Raw genomic sequence first — 18988 nt, forward strand, 5'->3', positions numbered from 1 at the left:
ACGTGTTGTAATTATTTTAATACAGGAGTAATTTATATTAATTATACATAATAAATTGTTGCTCTTATTACATTGCTTAATTTTAATATTTAAAAAGAAATCACCTAAGTCTTCCTAAATTAATTAAAATTATATTCTACCATATTATGTAAGCATTTGTATGATTGTTTAAATGAGTTGAATTATGATTAAAATGACTAAAATAGTTTGATTGAATCCTATTAATGGCTAAAATAGGGATAAAGATGAAAATAAAGTAAAAAAAATAGATAAGAAAATATACATTTAAAATAATGTAAAAAAATAATGATAATAGATATTCCGATGTTTTATGATTACTTAAATTACTGATTAAAGTTTAACACAACAATACTATCTATGTTGAAGAAATATTTAAAAAAAAAACACAGGTCAAATTATATGTGAAATTTTTATTAAATGTTACGGAATTAATAGCTGATTACAAAACCTTGTAAGATACTATGTTGCAAAGCAAAAGCATGAATAATTATATGAAAATGAAAACATATAAAAGTGATTTTGTTTTTTAAATAGTAATTTAAATTTATAATATAAACATATATGATATTTTTCTCTACAACTTTTATATTGTGATTGATATTTGTGTGTGGTTTATCGTTGCGAAAACAGTGAACAGAAAATGAAGATACAGGCACTGTCACCGCTTCTCCAACGCCCGTTTCAGCCTCTATTTCCTCCGCTTTCTCTTGGATTCACTTTCAAACCTTCTTTTCTAACTCCAACCAAACACGCCCCTTTGCACTCTTCGTTCATCCTATTTTCACGTTCTTCGAGGTCAGTTAAGTTTCGTCCCTCTTTTGCAACGGTTACAGAAACCGAAGGGGTTGTTATTGACGACGGCGACACCGAACCGGGCTTCGTAAACGACGGCGACAACGAGCTGGGCTTTGTTAACATTGGCTACATATCGAGTGTTCATGGTATTCAGGGCGAGATTCGCGTGAAACCAGCCACTGATTTTCCTGAACTGCGTTTTTCCACTGTAATGTTTATTTTCTGTTCTTTTATTGCATTTGTCCATATTTAAAATGCTAAGTAACCTTGTGTGTTGTGTTGTGTAGCCTGGGAGAAGATGGCTGAAGAGCAAGGTTTTGGGTGGACAAAGCATTCAAGAAGTTGAGCTGGAGGAAGGTAGAGAACACCCTGGACTCAAGAGTTGGATACTCAAATTCAGAGGAATTGACACAGTGGAACAGGTTTTTCCATACACTGCCTAATTCTTGAAAATTTTGTTTCACTAGCCTATTATAGTCATGCATGGACTATAGAGTTTGATTTCAATGTAAAGCTTTACGTAACTAATAAATTTGGTCCTGAAAGTTATTGGAATAATTTATCTTGATAAGTCAGGCTTATTGAAAATAAACTAACAGAAAATAACTTATGTAGGAGTCATCAGCTATTTTCCTGAGCCCAAATAAGCTATCTCTAAGCTCGTATAAATGTCCCATATGTCTCTGTATATGTTAATTCAAGAAAGAGGAAGCACCTTAGAGAATATATCTTTTGACTAATCTTATTCCAAAGTCAGTTTTGATGCAACAATAACAAACACAGATGCTACATTTTCTTACAATAATTGCTTCTCGCCTTTATTTATTGCACCTGGAAAGGAATCGAGCACTTGTGCTTCGGAATGGGAGCGTCAAGTTTCCAATATTGACACAGCCCATTTGTGCAATGTTTTTTGGCTTTTGCTAATCAATAGATCGTGCAGGCTAAGATGCTTATTGGATCTACGTTGCTTGTGACAAAAGAAGACAGGCCGGAATTGGAGGAGGGTGAATTTTACACACATGATTTGATAGGGATGAAAGTATTTATGAAGGTTTGTTCTTATCAATCACAAATCTTGCGTATATATGAAAAAAACCACTTTACCTCCCCTTATTTATTATTTAAATTGTTGCTAAAGGTTCACCTATTAATAAAATAAAAATTATCCCTCTCATATTGATCAGTTGTTTCTCTGTAATTTTGTGACTCTCAGCTGTGTGCTCTTATGACAGAAATGCAAACTGTTTGCAGTATAATTTATACTCTTCCGTAAAATAGGATTGTTCCTTTTCTATTGAGCTCTTTTCTAGATACATATCTGAGTGCTAGGTGCCCAGTTGTACCAAGGATCCAGCAAATGAAATGCCAAGTGCTAATATAGTGGTAAAAATAATGAAAAAGGCTACTATAAATAACTTATAGATATTGTTATGCTGATATGTATGAGCTTTGAATTTTCTACTCTGATATCTTTGTCACCTTATAATGAGTTTTTAATCCTGAATGCAATTTTTGAAGGTGTTGACCATGCTTGTTCCTATCAGGAAAATGGAACACTTGTGGGAACTGTTGTAAATGTTTTCAATAGTGGAGCCAACGACCTACTACAAATTGCACTTGATTCATCTTTTGATATGCTTGATAAGAGTGGCAAGTCAAAGTCTGCAGGAACAGATGTATCTGATCAGCTTGTTTTGGTACCTTTTGTTGAAGCCATTGTTCCAGATGTTGATATGAAAAGAAGAGAAATGCATATTACACCACCTAAGGGACTCCTGGAATTAAATTTACGATTTGATGGGAGGTCCAAAAAAGAAAGGCGCCAACTTGTGAGTCATACTTCCGTGATACTTTGTTACTAATTTGTTACTGTAAGCAGTTTTTGTTGCCACTGAATATATGTTTGAATTTTTGAAAACTGAATATACTTCCCTGAAATAGAACTGATACAATCAGAAGGTATAAATAAAAGTAGAAGAATAATTTTGTACATTAATATGGCCTAAAAATCAGGAAAACAATTACTCCTATAACTGTTCTAGCTAAAAAGAACGAAAGAAAAACTCTAGTTACATCAAATCTTATTATTATTATTATTACCATACATTAGAAGACATTAATTCTAATTGATTTCCATATATCAAATCTCTTGATTCTGGTTTCTTTCTGTAATTTTCAACAATATTATATTAGTATTAATTCTAAATCTAAACTAATTCCATGTCAACCTCCTCCTCAAGTTGGGTCATTAATGTCAATCATGCCCAACCTGGATCTCAGGTGCTCATAATTTGCTGTTGGTAAAGCCTTGGTCAATATGTCAGCAATTTGATGAATTGTAGGAGTGTGCAAAAGTTTAATTATCCCATTATCGACAACATGGTTTTAAATTAAGGGTGTTTGAAGGCATTTTGTTCGCTTGGTAGGCTGAAGGAAGGACTACTTCACCCCAAAAGTGACTTGGTGCATTAGTTGATACCATGAGTGATCTAGTAACTTCCTTGAGGTGTTTATTCTTTCTTTCTGCGATTTTATTTTGTTACAATGAGTTCACACATGAAGTTTAGTACAGAATGTCAGACTTGAGAAGGTATTCACTAATAGAATTGTGGAGATACTCCTTCCTACCGTTAATTCTAAGGACTTGAATGTTGGCTTGAAACTTGAATGTTGGCTTGGTGCATTAGTTGATACCATGAGTGATCTAGTAACTTCCTTGAGGTGTTTATTCTTTCTTTCTGCGATTTTATTTTGTTACAATGAGTTCACACATGAAGTTTAGTACAGAATGTCAGACTTGAGAAGGTATTCACCAATAGAATTGTGGAGATACTCCTTCCTACTGTCAATTCTAAGGACTTGAATGTTGGCTTGAAACTGAATTTGGATCATGTCATAGAAATTTTAAAAAACCATCACCATTTCTGAATTTTCTTTCATTAGGAACACCCATACAACCCTTATTTGATCATATATGAATGTCACAAACTACTTCGAACCAGTGACATTGTTAACTCAAGAAGTCTTCTATACATCATTCTGAATTAATGAAAATGGGTATGATGGTTTATACTACTGATAGGATGTCCTAGGTGATAGTTTCCATAACACTAGAATTTTTATTCAACGAAGTCAGAAACAACTTTTTCAAATAAGCAAAATTAATGTGTCCTAGATAGTAACATATCATCACATCATCTTTGGAAGAAACCCCATGGGCTATCTTGATGTTTTTGTTTTGATCTTCTGCTCAAAACTTTGCTTCCTTAGCATTGCCAATCTACCTGTGTCCAGATCCTGAAATTCACACATGTGGGGAACAAATTCAATAACTCTTTAAATCTCTGATAATTTACTGATGGACAGTAAGTTGCTGTTCAATTTCAGTACATATGAAACTTATTCAAGAGTGATGTTGTGAATATAATCACAAAACCTTTACCATCCACTTTAATGGTGTCAGGAATGGAAAGAAAGAAAAAAGTTTCAAAAGCGTCTCATTGCAGCAAAAAAGAAACTCTCTGAAATGGAGCAAAAACATGTATTTCAAGGATATCACCATGGAGAGAAAGATCAATGGAGCTTGCTTAGTGATCAGATTGTTAGTGTAAACTCCAAATTGCTCCAGGAAGCTTTACAAAGTCTTGAACGTCCAGCAAAGAGGCAAGTTAATATGACAATAACAACAATGAAGCTTGTCTTTACTAATTTAATAATTTTTGTCACCAATTCCTAACCCCTTTTTTAATGAAAAAGGAAAATATCGTTTTATGTATGTGTGGTTTCATTTGCTGGAATTTTCATTTGTATTTTGACTTTTTTAATCAGATGGACAGTAGCTGAGTTGACCAGTGCCATAGAAGCAAAGCTTATAAATTCCATCCAATTATCAGAGGAATATTTGTCAAATGGAAGTGAAAATAAGTTGGTTAGAGATATGCAAGAGAAGGGACATAAGCTCATGTCTGAGGGCAAAATGGCTACTGTCTTTCTCTTGAATGAAAAAGAGCATCAGGGAATCATTTATGACTCTAACTTCGTAGAAAATGAAGCAGTTGACACTTCAATTCTTCAAATGTTTCAAAAGGTAGTGCATTGAAATTTTTTCAAATATTTACTTTCTTGTTAATATCCTTGTAGTGATGATTAATTGTTGCAGAAATCTATTTATTCTGTGATCCATCAGATGGATTTTGTCTATTAATCTAATCACAACAAAGCAAGAATCTCTTCTACAAATACTCGAACAAATCATAAAAAAGCCATCATTTAAAGTTTTGTTATTCATTTTAATTTCATTTCCACTATTTTTAAGAGAAGGTACTATCTAATAAATTTTCATCTTTTGCAGATCAAAGGTCGTGATTCTGTGCCTTTAATTTTGGTTTCCTCAGCCCAACAAATTCTGTCTTTAAGAGATCTGTTTACAAGCAACAATTACTTCGCTTTTGACTCTGGAAAGGTTCATGTCATAAAGCATCTCTTTTTATGTTGTGTATTATCTTAAAGAAATATGTGCTCAGGTTTTTTAGTTTGGCATATCTTTGTTCTATCCTAAGTTATGTATACTTAAGGTTCAGAATCTTTTGCTGAAAGAAAACGTTGATATGGCTTTAGTATCCACATTACCTTGGCTTTCATCTTTAAACGTTAGTTTTCCTTTACTTCTTGATCTAACAACGTTTTTGCCTGTTTTTTCATGTTTTTTCCTGTCTCCTGGTCAATATTGTGCTATGAGTGAGTTGTCTCAAAAGAAAAAAGTTAGCTCTAGAAAAGAGGTTGAATAGAGCATAAAAACACTTTGCGAACTTTTCATAAGATGGTAGTGACTAGATGGTCTGCGAATGATTGTCTTATAGTTGAAAAGGATGTCAAACAAGTTTTTGCGAACAGCTTGTAAAAAACAGCTAAAAACTAGTACTGAGAGCAAAAGATGAGGTAGTGAAACACTTTAATCTTTATATTGGTTCAATTCTCCTTTTTGCAAAAGGTTCCACTAATTGAAAAATTATTTCAAGTATTCTCACTGTCACCTCTAATTTTCAAGAAATACATAAGTTACTCTTGGTTATCCATTTATGTCCAACTAATATAAGGAATACAAGTACTCTTGTTTCATTAAGTCACTTCTTGCCTTCCCAAACTGTCACTTCCTGTTACAACAAAAGAGTTGTTTATAAGATATAAAGATATCTGTGATGAAAGGATATACAAATACGAATTCCTTGTGAGAGATATACTTCACAGAGAGAAATAGCACTTAGATAGTTTTTTGCTTGGCAGCACAATACATTGATCTTTAACGTAGAATCATTATTTGGTTTTGCATGGCAAGTCTTCTATTTATGTGTCTTGAATATGATTGTTGTGAGTAGTTTGTTGATCTTTTGTTATGTGTCAGAGTTGTGAGTAGCTGACAAGATTTCCACTACACTCAACTTGAATTTTATCATGCCTTGTTTGGAACATGCTTTCCTTCTACTGACAGCACTGTTTTAAGCATACAACTGCAGAAAGTAGCTCTATTAGAGCCTTTATGGGAATGTGTAAGTCAACACTGTGATGGTTTCGCACAGTCGACCAGTAGATTGGAATATATTATTCTTATGCCAGAGCATTAGAAGAGCATCTTCAACTCGTGCGGATGAGACACTTTTAAGACATAGTATAGTCTTAGCTTAGCTTTTTATAGAAAGATGGTCTTGCGATTTTCCTGATGAACATGCTTTAAAACACTATTGTAACACTGGTGTCTATGAAGACTACATGGTTTAGATTGACTGTGTCTGTGAAGACTACACTATTGTAATACTGGTGGTTGAGAGAAGATAGATAAGATATATCAAATTGTCTCATGACCAGATCGATTAGCTTTAACAATGTCATCATCCAGCCATATTAGTTTATTCTGTGGAAGTGTAAAGGATGGAATATGTTGTTTGCACACTGGCACATTGCTTGGAAACTGAATTTTTCAATATTGCAAGTAACCTTTAACTTCTTATGGTATTTACCTTTAAAGATTTCGTTATGTCTACCATGAACGATAATATCTTACACTCAGTCGAGTGATGCAAGCATCAATTTTCAATTGGTGCACAAAATAGCATTCAATGATTGCATAATTCACTTCTCTCTTGACTTCATGTTTTAACCCTCTTTCAGGTATGGTTTTTGGAGGAAGAGAAGCTGCCAGTAGTTAGCAGCTTGCCTGAGGGACAGAACAAATATAAGATTTTAATGAAATCACCTTGGGAAATACTCCAATCTCCTGTTGGATCTGGAGGACTTATTAGCTTGTTTTCAAAACATGGCATTGCAGATAATCTTATTGACATGGGTGTTGAGTACATTGAGGTTAGATTTTTTTCTCTCTATATTGAGATTTGTAAGGATTATACTATTAGTTTTTAAGCTGTAAAAACAGAGTAACATAATTTTGTTAGGTTTTTTGTTGCTGATTTGATGCATCTACTTTTACTTCGACTCATTATTGCAGTCTCTATTGCTTCAGCATTTTAGCCAAATAGGTAAAGAAAGTTCAGATGCTGGTGAATGGATGAGAAACTTGATTCTCTGATTTTTTTTTTCTGTCTGGGTTATTCTTACACTTTGAGATGCTTAAATAGTTTTTCTACGTTTCCTTTGTGCACAAAAATTATGGACTCTGTTTCAATAATATTAATATAAGGATATATGTGAAAATGCACAGTCATTATTACCTCTTGCGATATATAGTCGATCATTCTCTAATGAATTAAAGAAAAATCACTCTTTTAAAAGGCAGTGTTCTTTTTCTTGTTGTTTAAGTATGCCTACCACTTTGTGATGCTTATATTTTAAGGCCACAGGCCTTGGGATCCTGTCTTTCTGTGCCTATGTTTTTGTTGAAGAATTGCAGATATTTATTGCATTATTTGGTTTTAGTTCTTTTTTATTTACTATTTTTCTTTATATTAATAGATGAAAGAGATTTTCCAAATTTACTCGTGCCCTGTTTTCTATCGAACTAGTATACCTTCTTCATACATACATTTCTTTAAAAGAAGCATGAGAACTTTCTCAGGTGGATGAAGTTGTTATTTTGTCCAAAGTTGTTCATTTCTATTTATTTGTGAGCTTTCTGTGCCAGGACATATACACATGCTGCTGTTAATTTTCTTAGAAGTAAGCTTTGTTGCTATAATCAGGAATGAATCTAGAATACTGTGCTGAAATACTGAATTAAAATTAAACATTTAACAATCTGTTCTATTCTAGGTTTAGAACGATTATAGGTATGTTTGGATATATTTTTCCATAAACATTCATAAGGAAAAAAATAAAATTAATTGTTCCGCTAAAATCAACTTATTCACTTAAACATTTATAAAAACTTTTGCATCTAACTTCTCCAAAAGTTATGCATAAACTAGTTCGTTTTACTTTATTTTTAACTCATGGGAGTAACTTAATTGATTTTAGTGTTTATAGTAAATTGATATGAGCAAAAGGCTATATTTATTCCTCATTGATTTTTAATGGCCATATACTTTCCCTAGTTCATTTCTTCTGTACCTTCTTGCAGTTATGCTGCCCAAGTGAAAAAATTGCTGGGGGAAACTCATTGCTTCTTGGGTTGGTTGAATCACGGGAAGCCAAAATTGGGATGCAAATTCGGCGTACGATAACTGATCCGGAAAAATATTGTAACGCGATATTGTCAATGGACTTCGTCAAGAAGTTGCAGAGCAACAAACTCCAATTTGATGCAATCCCAAGGGCACATTCCTGTGTTGAAAAAGTTGACAAGGAATGGGTTACTGTAACCACATCCACCCCTAACTCATTTGAGCTTTCTTGTAGTATATATAGTTCCTTGAATGCATGCTCTTTGGATAAGGTTTGTATAGTGGATGTCACAGAATAATTCAATGAATTGTATAGTGATGAGGATTATTGGATAGTGTTTCGAAATACTCATGTAAATGAGGAAAAAAGAAATAGCAAACACCATATGCATCCTTATTTTATGAAAGAGATTACTGAAATTGGATATGATTTTCAGTCAATAACGGTACCTTCTTATGAGACTTTATCTATAAGATTTTATCATTTTTACTTGAATAAGATCTTATAACTTTTATTCAAATGCAATGTTTCTACTAGTTCATACTTCATTCCAGATTTAGAATACACTTTTAGACCAAGTAATTTGAAATGCATTAATTTATAAATTATACAATTCAGAATTTATTTATAGATGTTATAATATATTTTAGAATGTATAATCTAAAATAAGCTTTTAGATTACACAATCCTTAATACATTTATGAATTTTAAAATATATTTCTGATGGTATAATTTATAGTATTTTTCCTGATTCAATAACCTCAAATAGGTTTTTGAATTATATTATTTTAAATACATTTATAAATTATATAACCTAAAATACATTTTTAAATTATATAATATAAAATACTTTTTTAGATTGTACAATCTATACTATATACCATACAATTTACATAAGTTTCTAAATTATGCAATAATATATTAATAAATCTTTTATTCCACAATCCAAAATAAATATTACCTAATCCAATACTACATTTCAAAATTAGACCTGAACAATTTAGTTAAACAAATAGTTATAAAAAGTTACACAAATTTGAAGACTTGAATATAACAAGATTATAAAACTAGTTTATAAAATAATAAGATTTAATATAAACAGATTTTTATTATTAGAAAATGTAATCATATCTTTATTATTTAACAATATAATTATGTCTTTATTATTCAGTAATATAACTATATCCCTATGGTTTAGAGATATTTACAATTTATTTTCATATTATTAAACTCTTTATTTAAATACTATATTACTTAAATTCAATAGTATAATTAGATCTATTATTTAGAGATATTTCCAATTTATTTTCATATCATTAAACTCTTTATTTAAATATTATATTACTTAAATATAACTATACATAAATATAAATAGAACTATACATAATTATAATACTTAAAGCAAAATGAAATTCAAACTAATACCAGACTAAAAACATGGTTTTTTTGGTGTTTTTTTTTTCATGTAGATCAACTCCAAGGAGAAACATGGTTTTTTTTTTCTTTTTTTGTCTTTTTTTTCATAGAACAAATGTTGTGCTCCAGGTTTAGTGGAAATATTGTATATTGGCTGAATGTATACAATATCTAAAGTTCAAAACAAAGTTGGATTAAAGATACTAATTCGGGACAACCAAAAGAAACCTTGGAATTCTACAATCAATACGGTAACATGTACCAAGTATGCACCTAGGCTTGATGTAAACTCTCTTATGTATATCTTAAGGAGAACAAAACATTCGCAGCCATATATTCTTATCTTCATTTATTTCGTTATTCATATCAACATATATTTGTATCTTTAGTACTAAATTTAAGGACTATAATATGATCATTAAATTGATAACATAAAATTGGAATTTAATTAACCAACTATAATACATACTAATAGCTTCTGTGACGGTACCTAAATTGAAACACCATCATTCCTTAGCATTATTAGCTCAAATTAGAGTCACCAATCCAAATTAACCATCTATGTTTCAATCCAGTGCAAACAGAACAAACATATAAGTAATTGACCAATTTTGAAATTCAGAAACAGACCCATACCTTCCATTTAATGCAGTAAATGATGAACTTATCCTGCAACACCCACTTCTGCTATGGGACCTTCATCTTGTAATACCAATTTACAATTACATATGTAATGCATTTAAAACAAAACCAAACATAAATTTTATACCAAAATACATAAGTATACAATAAAAAATCTACTATTACTTAATGAAGTTAAAGAACAATGATAATACACAGAGTCAATTAATGAAAAAATAACTTACATTACCAATACTGACCTCATAATTATACATTTTAATATTCTAAATTTTCACATCAATATTTTAATATATAATAATATAAAATTTACTTATTAATGTAATTTATTAAACCTTTCAAACCAATTAATACATCTATTTATAACATATAACTGTAATAATTATATATATATATATATATATATATATATATATATATATATATATATATATATATATATATATATATATATATATAAACAGAGGTGGAGACAACTTAGTTTGGGACGCAAAAGGCTTTGATTTCAGTATCATTCATCCACAGGTAGTAGCGAAGGAAGTAAGCAGGGCTGATTCTATTTCTGTCTTCAAATATAGTTGCTTTGCTTCCACTAAACCTGGCTATTTTGTTGTTTATTATGTGTTATTCGTAGTTTGTGTTCTGTTATTCATAGGTTTTTTACCTGCTGTGTTTATTTTTCTAACAGTTATCATACTTGTGTTTTTGGATCTGAGTTTTATATATTTGATTTATTTTCCTGTGCTAGGTCGTTCAATCTATCTCTTTGGAAATTTCCTTGTATGATGTAAAATACCCACTCGTTGAGTTCCTCATTTGTTTGTCCTTTCCGTTATGCTTCAGATTTTTGTTACATTGCACTTTTTTCAATATATTTGATTTTGCCCACAAACTGTTTGATGTGTGTTCTGAAGAAGCGAGGATGACCACGTACTGTGATTTTCCAGTTTCAATTTTATTTATATAAATATTTGCAGCAATTTCTTTGGAGATGCCTCCTGTTATTGTTATTAGTAGCTTATTAGACTACATATATTTTGTGACCCGGTATATATAGCCTATAAAGATACACAATACATCAAAATTATCGTTGATTTTGAAGATCAGTTAGTTTATCCTAATAGGGATTCTGTCAATTAAGGGAATTTAATTTCTCTATTTGGACAAACACGTTTCGCAACTGAAGGAATTTATGTGAAGCAAATGAATTGTGTAGATTTTAAAATGCATCTTCGAAATTCACACCTAGATTTTTATTTTCAAAGAACTTAGTTGCCTCTTATCGTGATATTTCACGGATGTATTGTGACAGCACTGGCAGAGCAAGAATCTGGAAAACATGCTAGCTAGATGTTCAAGCCAGATTTTCTTTAGAGTGATCACGGATTCATTCAAAGTATTTCCACCATCAATTGCAATTGTGGATGGAATTGACTTCAAATTTGAGTTATCACATCTTCCCTTTAGCATAATAAGTCAAGTTGTTTTGAACTAGTTACATCATTTGTAAAATCTGTTTGTGTATGCTGTAATAGAATTGTTATACATCAAATAGGATAAAAAAAAATTCTGCATGTCTTCTGGGATTTTCTAATAAAGAAAATTGCTGTATTATGAACTTGAATTAATTTTTAGCATCTGTTGATATTGCCTGTTATTTGAATTAGTAACTCTACCAAAACCTAAGGTTGATCCTGGTTTGTACTTTTATTTTGTCCGTCTTGGAATCAAATATGAAAAGGATTGAATATTTGTGTTCCATACAAATAATTTTCTTTATCATTTCTTTGTTTCTTTGTTCCCATGAAGTTTTATGCTCTTTTTTCTGTTGTAAACCTTCTTTGTTCTCTCCAGTCGAATTGCTTTCTTTTATACCTCCCCATCCTCTCATCATTTAGTTATAGTTTTTTTATTTATTTTCTGCTAATAAGATTCCTAAATATTTAAAATATGGCATCCTGTGCAGGAAAGTAGATTGTGGATACTGATAGAAACAAATGAGATCCGACACGGCTAGTATCTATCGCCATCTTCTCAAGGCGGTCAAGAAACATATTGGGAATGAAGAGAACAAGAGTCATTTTTCAAAATTTGTAACCTCGGAGTTCCGTAACAACAAAAATTTGTCTGATGGTGTGGCTGTCCAACAGAAAATAAAACTTGCTCGTGATTATACTTTTCTTCTTAACAGTGTACACCATCAGAAGGTATTATTTACTTTCTGTTACATTTTCCTTTAAATTTTAAAATAGTCGTTTGTTTATGACTGTGGGTAAGAAGTTTGATTGAGCAGTTATTATTTGTCAAATGAGATTTACACGAACTAGCTCAGTTAAAAGCTTGATTTGACAACCGTCAACAACTTTAGATAAGGCACTCATATTAAACGAAAATAAGAAACATGGAAGAGGATGTGTTTTTTTACCAGTGATCAACAACACCGAGGCGTGTCTGAGCCAGGAGAAAATGAATGCAGATATCATCTTGTTTTGACTCATTTTATGTTTGCAATATATATATTTTCTTGAAAAACTGCGTTATATGAGTCTGTCTCTTTGACCATGCATCACTATTGCCAATTTTTGCAGGATTTACTTTTTTCATACAATATTGCCGTGGATAGATCAGATGAAGTGAAAAGGACTCTTGGAAAATCTGCTTCAAGTGTTGGTCTTCAGCTTCCTGAGGTTTATCAGTCATAATAATTTGTAGTTTGATTTTTGCATGCATGGAACGTGACAGTGTACTGCTGCAGAGAAGGGGCAACTAGTGAAGGTTGCTTTAGTTTTCCTTCATTATTGGTAATTACCAACCCAGTAGATTTTACTTTGGCGACTGCTTTTTCTGAATGAAAATTTGTTTTCGTATTATTTATCCAGAACTCAAAAACTAGTGAAGAAAAAGAGGAAAGAGACTCATAGCTGATGAATAAATTATATGATTCACACATTGGTTATTTCTTTTTAATAACGAACTCTATAGTCTGAGTGTGATAAATATTTCCCTCTAATAAAAAATTTCTTCCTGGTTTCTTAACCGATATTGACTCCGTGCTGTTCTAACCCATTTATCTTGGTAAGTAACAATGTAAGTTTGCTTGAACTCCCTATGCTTGGGCTTGACCCTGTCATTTTAAAAAACTGTAAAATACTTTTTTTCTCTCAAAATAGGTTAATTTCCGCGCATGGTTAAAAGGGTCTGAACGAACTTTTAAGAAATATTGATAAAAGTAATTTTTTTGGAGTGCTCTCTTATAAAGAAGAATGAAACATACCTCAATAATATCCTGAACGTTAGAGCTTTAAAGATCGGCATTATGTTCTTTTGCGAATCAAAGGTCAAAATATATAAAACTACAGAATTAACAGAACTCGAGGATCAAGACGAACGATCAAAAGATCTCCCTAAAAGCTTCATTTGTCTTTTGTACTTTAGATTTAATTTCAAAGTTAAATTTAGTTAATTTAAAAGAGACTTCAACTTGTATCATGTAATAAAATAGTGGATGGCTTATAATATATTCGAAAACAGACCATATCAATACCAACGTATACAAACTTGAGTACTTTTTATAATTAAATGTCTTTTGGACGCTGCTGATGTTATAATATAATTTATTGCTATCAAAATTATGTTTATATCACCATTATATAATTTTCTCATTGTATATTAAATAGTAAATGTACATTTTTCAACTAATTTTTCTGATATTTTTTTCTTGGGTTAGTAACAACTGTTTCATAAAACCAAACAGGTATTCTAGCTTATAAAACGAAATAATAAATACTTGGGCATTATTATTAAATTCATTAGAAACAGTGTAAGATTTTTTTAACTGGGATTGGGGCCAGTGTTGTGAATGAGAAGAGTGAAGGAGTGGAAAAGAATATGACTAGCCTCGCAGAACAAACTACTGACAACTATTAAGATGTTGCCTGTTGAGAAGGTATTACAGTTAAACAAACCATAAAAGTATGAGGCAAGTAAGAATCAGTCATATTTTGATGTGAAGTGTGGCTATGAAGCATCATCTTTACAGACCTGCATGGAGCTTTTGAACTAACTAGCAGCCTTGTCAAGAAAAGAACCCAAACTTCTGTTTTATCCATTTCAGATATTTATAGGAACTCTCATTTGTACAAAACATATGCATCTCCTGCTCCTTGGATAGCCTTTCCTTCACTGCTTTTAAGGTTCCTTAAATCCCATAGCATAACACTTTTCTTGTTCCCAGCACCCTTTTCCTTATCTAGAAAACATGGCTAATGAGCAAATGAAGCCCATTGCCACCCTTCTTTTGGTGTTGAACTTCTGCATGTATGCCGTAGTTTTGGGCATTGGTGGATGGGCAATGAACAGAGCAATAGATCATGGTTTTATCATAGGTGAGGAAATTTATAATGTCCCTATGTTTCCTCCAATGCAACCAACCAAACATTATGTTTCTTCAGCATGCTTATGCTGTTAAGACACTATTTTTGCAGGTCCAGAATTAAAACTGCCAGCACACTTTTCACCCTTATTCTTCCCAATGGGAAATGCTTCCACTGGATTCTTTGTAACATTTGCTTTGCTTGCTGGAGTGGTTGGTGCTGCATCAGCAATATCAGGAATCACTCATATCCGGTCGTGGACTGCTGAGAGCTTACCATCTGCAGCTTCAGTTGCTACCATGGCTTGGACTCTTACACTCTTGGCCATGGGGTAATGTTTTCTCTATTCTTCACCCCCTCCCAAAAAATAATTATGCAGGATTATTTTACTTATCTTACCAGAATCAAATTTATGCAGATTTGCTTGGAAAGAGATTGGACTTCGTGTAAGAAATGCACGTCTGGTAAGACAGGAAGATTCATTTACTTTCTTAATAGCATTCTTGTAGTATTTGTTCATCATTCAGACCTCTGAAATGTCCAATTTTGCAGAAAACAATGGAGTCTTTTATAATTATACTTTCAGCTACACAGCTTTTCTACATATTTGCCATTCATAGTGCTACTGCATACAGAAGATAAAACGGAAGGTTGAGGGAATATGGTGGTGGTGGTGGTTTTCTTTTTTCTTTTTTTTCCTTTTTTTCCTATGAAGGCTTGTATTGGTGTGCTTGTATTTTTCTCTTTCATTTCTTTCTTTTTCTGCTCAAAGGAAAATTAGCATCAGAGTGTAGAGTGTGGTTTGAATGATTGGAATTGTATGAATCAATAATACATCATTTACGAGAGCAATAAAGGAGAACATGCTCCCTTTTAAGTTATTTCAAACCGTCCTTTTCATTTTACATATCTATTTCTTAATTTTATTTTATTAATAAACTAGTTTTCTTTCTATGTTTCTATTATTTAATATTTAATTTATTTCTTTTAATATATTCTTTTATCCTTATATATTTTCATTATTTACTTTATTCCAATAATATATTGATTTTTAATGAAATAAATTATTTTTAATAAATGGTTTATCCAAAGACCATTTCACGAACAAGGGCACATTAGAGATATGATTGCACCATATGTTAGAAGATAAAGAATGTTGATTCCATCGTACATTCGATGATTAATGTCAAAGTGAATTTTCTTAAAGAAGTTTCACAGTGAATTTAGCCACTGCGGCTCTACATTATAAAGGGTGAAATAAACAGTACTATGACAATAATTCCAGAGCGCAGAATTAACAAAAGCATTGAGAGATTGTCATTGTTGCTTAAACAATAGCTACAAACAAACATCCATTGTAATGTAAACAAACGTTGTATGGATTATACAGTTTGGTCTGGTTGCCTGCTATATTTTAGAAAATCTTCAAAGGAGATAATCTGAATCAACATATAGCAAAATTTTGGGCAAAAATGCTTCTAAATCTTCACAAGTTTGACCCATCAGTATAGATACTCTCGCTTGTATTTCTGCAAGAAAAGTTTATTTGCAAGTTTAAAATGTATATTGACACAGTGATATTCTACTACAGTAATCCACAAAATAACCATTATCAGAAAGAATAGCACAACTTAAAAATCAATTCATACATCACATACAAGTAAGAAACTACATCTTGAATATTCAAATCTTTATCAAGGAAACATGAATATTTGATAATGCTGAGCTCAGACTAAGTAGAACTTAAATAACAACAAAGAACAAACTTCAGTCACAATGATATGCATACACTGCTAGCTCTAGATGAATCTCATTAACAAGACAGTGTCATCAACAATAACAAAGAAAATCAGATGAAGAAAGTAAAGTTATATAAGACAATTAGAGGATAAGAGATTTTTCACGACAAAGAATTGGAAAATGAATAATAAAGAATGAGACAAATCACTAATGGAGCAGAGTTACCTAATCACTCCGTGTACAAGTCATAGAGTCCCTCTTAAAAGACCATGTTTTAAAACCAAATAGAAGCAAATTTCCTAACCACGTTCTAAAACACCTGCTCAGTCAAGCATTTCCTATAAAAAATATTATCTTTGTGCTCTACCCAAATGCACCAAAGATTGACAGTTACAAAAATTTAGCATCTTTATTTGTATCAAAACCATTGAAGCTAGTATCTAAAAATTGGTCGACAAACCTATGACACCCATTCACCAAAAAGACAAAAGCAATAATTACTGAATAAAGAAAACACACCAAACTTCCCTCTATTCACAAAGTCCAAATATCCAACCAGTTATAAACAATACAAACCGGATAAGCACTTGAAACAACTACAAGCAAGACACAAGAGGGAGCTTTTCTATCTATATAAATACACTCTTTTAAGTTGAAGGATAGTCCACAAAACATGATCATACATGGTAAAATAATTTCAAAGGGAAAACCTGAAATTATCTATGTGAGCTGGAGAGAACTTCAAACAATCCACAGCAACTCAACCATGAAGTCTTTTGCACCACGTTTGGAGCCAATGCTGCATGAGGCTGCATATTAACGCAGCAAAGAAAATATATTTAAAATTACTTCCAAACAAAAAGTTTACAAATCATAATTGTGTGATGAAAAACTTGTAATGTAAATGTGAGAAAATGTAAAACCTGATTCTTGGAACGTTCTGCGAGGTCACAATCCTTAATATGCTTTGCACCATTGGTAAATTTGGTGAAAGCACTAGCAGACACTGGAGTTAAAGTGTTACTATCACATTCCTTTAGCTTAGGCTCCTCCATACTTAATGTTCTCTCATTCTCATTGGTTAAGGAGTATACATTATCTTCATTTAACTTCATAGCGAGATTGTTCACTTCTTCAGGATGAACTACTGGCTTATCTAGTACAACATTTCCACTATCACTGTTTTCTATCTTGGACACAGAATCGTTAGACTTAACAGACACGTGACAAACAACTGCCTCTTCGACTGAAATAAAATTTCCATTGTTCGAGTTCTTCTCGGAGAGGGATTCACCCTGTGAAGTATAGCTGCCATTCTCATTCTCATTTTCAAAATATGATTCCTTGGCAGTCTCATGGTGCTCAAAACTTACACTTTTGCTCTCAGAACTCTCCTCAGACTTCAAACTTTCCTCTACCAAAACAACACAATCTTCCTTTCCTCCAAACACTTGGTCAATCTTGACATCACTAAAGGCCACTTTCAAGGACTCGACATCAGAAGCATGCGGCTGTGCAGCAGATTGCAGTTCTTCACTTCCATCTTTGAATGGATTATGCTGGTCATCATGTCCGTTATATGCAGGAAAATTACCCTCACCACCATCACTTCCATCCTCCCCTATTGACTTCAAACCACCATTTCCTAACATTTCGGCATAATCAATCAAACTATTTCAATTAATGCAACCAAATTAACAAATACTCATGCACCCTACTCAACAAACCCAACCATGCTGCACACTTCCGACAATTATTTTAAATCCCAGTGAAAGTGAAACAAAACAAGAATAATTAACAGAACCCCATCTAACAAAACAGAACAAAAAACCAAAAACAGACATGATATACAACTGAAAAGGGCCCATCTATGTTTAATTGCAAGATGCACATGCATTTGAAGTAAAAAGGGTACCTTGGGGATTGTTGGTTGATGGATTGGTTTTGTTTTCCTTTTCCTTCCTTTTCCTAGCCGCTTTTCTCTTCTTAGCACCTGAAGGCATGATTGGGAGAGTGAAATAGGACGGTGGGGTGCTATGCTTCCCCTCACTATTCAGTGGGGACGATGAAGCTACCACACACAAACCAAATCTACAAAGAAAGAGAGAGAGAGTGAAAGTGAACGGTTAACAACTATGTTTCTCTTATGCTCTGAATATATAATGCAAATGCAGTGAGAAAGCAAAGAAAATTATTGGGCTAGTGAAAAAGGTTGTCATGTCATGTTCAAGCTTCAAAGTTCAAACTGTAGAACTACCCACAAAGACAAGTTTCAAACTTTCAAATTTGTTTTTGCGGTAAAAAAAATCCCAAATTTTGGATCTGTTTTTGATTGGTTGTTTGGATTTAATCATTAAATTTCAACCACTTTAAGAAAAATAAACTTCTGA

The 18988-nt window shown here is 32.2% G+C and overlaps 4 protein-coding genes across 6 annotated transcripts; 3 read left to right on the forward strand and 1 right to left on the reverse strand.

Moving 5' to 3' along the window:
- Positions 1-622: 622 nt before the first annotated feature.
- Positions 623-8836, forward strand: LOC124837345 (16S rRNA processing protein RimM family). Its single transcript, XM_047312678.2, has 9 exons — positions 623-1024; positions 1104-1238; positions 1760-1870; positions 2364-2648; positions 4283-4482; positions 4648-4906; positions 5171-5281; positions 6985-7176; positions 8387-8836. Exons 1-9 carry the CDS (start codon positions 662-664, stop codon positions 8726-8728), a joined length of 1998 nt encoding a protein of 665 aa, XP_047168634.1. The 5' UTR covers positions 623-661; the 3' UTR covers positions 8729-8836.
- A 2108-nt stretch (positions 8837-10944) lies between these two features.
- LOC124837352 (complex 1 protein, LYR family protein) lies at positions 10945-13432 on the forward strand. Of its 3 annotated transcripts, none has more exons than XM_047312689.2 (3): positions 10945-11025; positions 12452-12692; positions 13074-13432. In XM_047312689.2, the coding sequence occupies exons 2-3, from the start codon at positions 12483-12485 to the stop codon at positions 13185-13187; spliced, it is 324 nt and encodes a 107-aa protein (XP_047168645.1). In that variant the 5' UTR covers positions 10945-11025; positions 12452-12482; the 3' UTR covers positions 13188-13432. The 3 variants fall into 3 exon arrangements, with proteins under 3 accessions (XP_047168645.1, XP_047168646.1, XP_087959696.1); XM_047312690.2 differs by having other exon boundaries at positions 10947-11010; XM_088103570.1 differs by lacking the exon at positions 10945-11025 and adding an exon at positions 11056-11931.
- A 143-nt stretch (positions 13433-13575) lies between these two features.
- Positions 13576-15998, forward strand: LOC124837346 (membrane protein PM19L-like). Its single transcript, XM_047312679.2, has 4 exons — positions 13576-14870; positions 14970-15189; positions 15277-15322; positions 15411-15998. Exons 1-4 carry the CDS (start codon positions 14744-14746, stop codon positions 15498-15500), a joined length of 483 nt encoding a protein of 160 aa, XP_047168635.1. The 5' UTR covers positions 13576-14743; the 3' UTR covers positions 15501-15998.
- Positions 15999-16142: 144 nt separating this feature from the next.
- LOC124837348 (uncharacterized) lies at positions 16143-18790 on the reverse strand. The gene is made up of 4 exons (XM_047312682.2): positions 18514-18790; positions 17522-18243; positions 17309-17407; positions 16143-16387 (listed from the first exon to the last, which is right to left on the reverse strand). The coding sequence occupies exons 1-3, from the start codon at positions 18599-18601 to the stop codon at positions 17315-17317; spliced, it is 903 nt and encodes a 300-aa protein (XP_047168638.1). The 5' UTR covers positions 18602-18790; the 3' UTR covers positions 16143-16387; positions 17309-17314.
- Between the last annotated feature and the right edge of the window lie 198 nt (positions 18791-18988).

This window comes from Vigna umbellata, chromosome 1 (assembly GCF_029865625.1).
Source record: "Vigna umbellata cultivar VRB3 chromosome 1, Vumbellata_1.0, whole genome shotgun sequence".
Lineage (NCBI taxonomy): Eukaryota > Viridiplantae > Streptophyta > Magnoliopsida > Fabales > Fabaceae > Vigna > Vigna umbellata.

What these genes read in the sequence shown, in the direction of transcription:
- LOC124837345 (XM_047312678.2), top strand. Translation starts at nt 662, where the DNA reads ATGAAGATACAGGCACTGTCACCGCTTCTCCAACGCCCGTTTCAGCCT. An exon ending in CTGAACTGCGTTTTTCCACT is followed by an intron (nt 1,025 to 1,103) that starts GTAATGTTTATT and finishes TGTGTTGTGTAG; the next exon opens with CCTGGGAGAAGATGGCTGAA. An exon ending in AAAAAGAAAGGCGCCAACTT is followed by an intron (nt 2,649 to 4,282) that starts GTGAGTCATACT and finishes TAATGGTGTCAG; the next exon opens with GAATGGAAAGAAAGAAAAAA.
- LOC124837346 (XM_047312679.2), top strand. Translation starts at nt 14,744, where the DNA reads ATGGCTAATGAGCAAATGAAGCCCATTGCCACCCTTCTTTTGGTGTTG. An exon ending in AGATCATGGTTTTATCATAG is followed by an intron (nt 14,871 to 14,969) that starts GTGAGGAAATTT and finishes CTATTTTTGCAG; the next exon opens with GTCCAGAATTAAAACTGCCA. An exon ending in GTGTAAGAAATGCACGTCTG is followed by an intron (nt 15,323 to 15,410) that starts GTAAGACAGGAA and finishes CCAATTTTGCAG; the next exon opens with AAAACAATGGAGTCTTTTAT.
- LOC124837348 (XM_047312682.2), bottom strand. Translation starts at nt 18,601, where the DNA reads ATGCCTTCAGGTGCTAAGAAGAGAAAAGCGGCTAGGAAAAGGAAGGAA. An exon ending in ATCAACCAACAATCCCCAAG is followed by an intron (nt 18,244 to 18,513) that starts GTACCCTTTTTA and finishes CCGAAATGTTAG; the next exon opens with GAAATGGTGGTTTGAAGTCA. An exon ending in CAGAACGTTCCAAGAATCAG is followed by an intron (nt 17,408 to 17,521) that starts GTTTTACATTTT and finishes GTTAATATGCAG; the next exon opens with CCTCATGCAGCATTGGCTCC.
- LOC124837352 (XM_047312689.2), top strand. Translation starts at nt 12,483, where the DNA reads ATGAGATCCGACACGGCTAGTATCTATCGCCATCTTCTCAAGGCGGTC. An exon ending in ACAGTGTACACCATCAGAAG is followed by an intron (nt 12,693 to 13,073) that starts GTATTATTTACT and finishes CAATTTTTGCAG; the next exon opens with GATTTACTTTTTTCATACAA.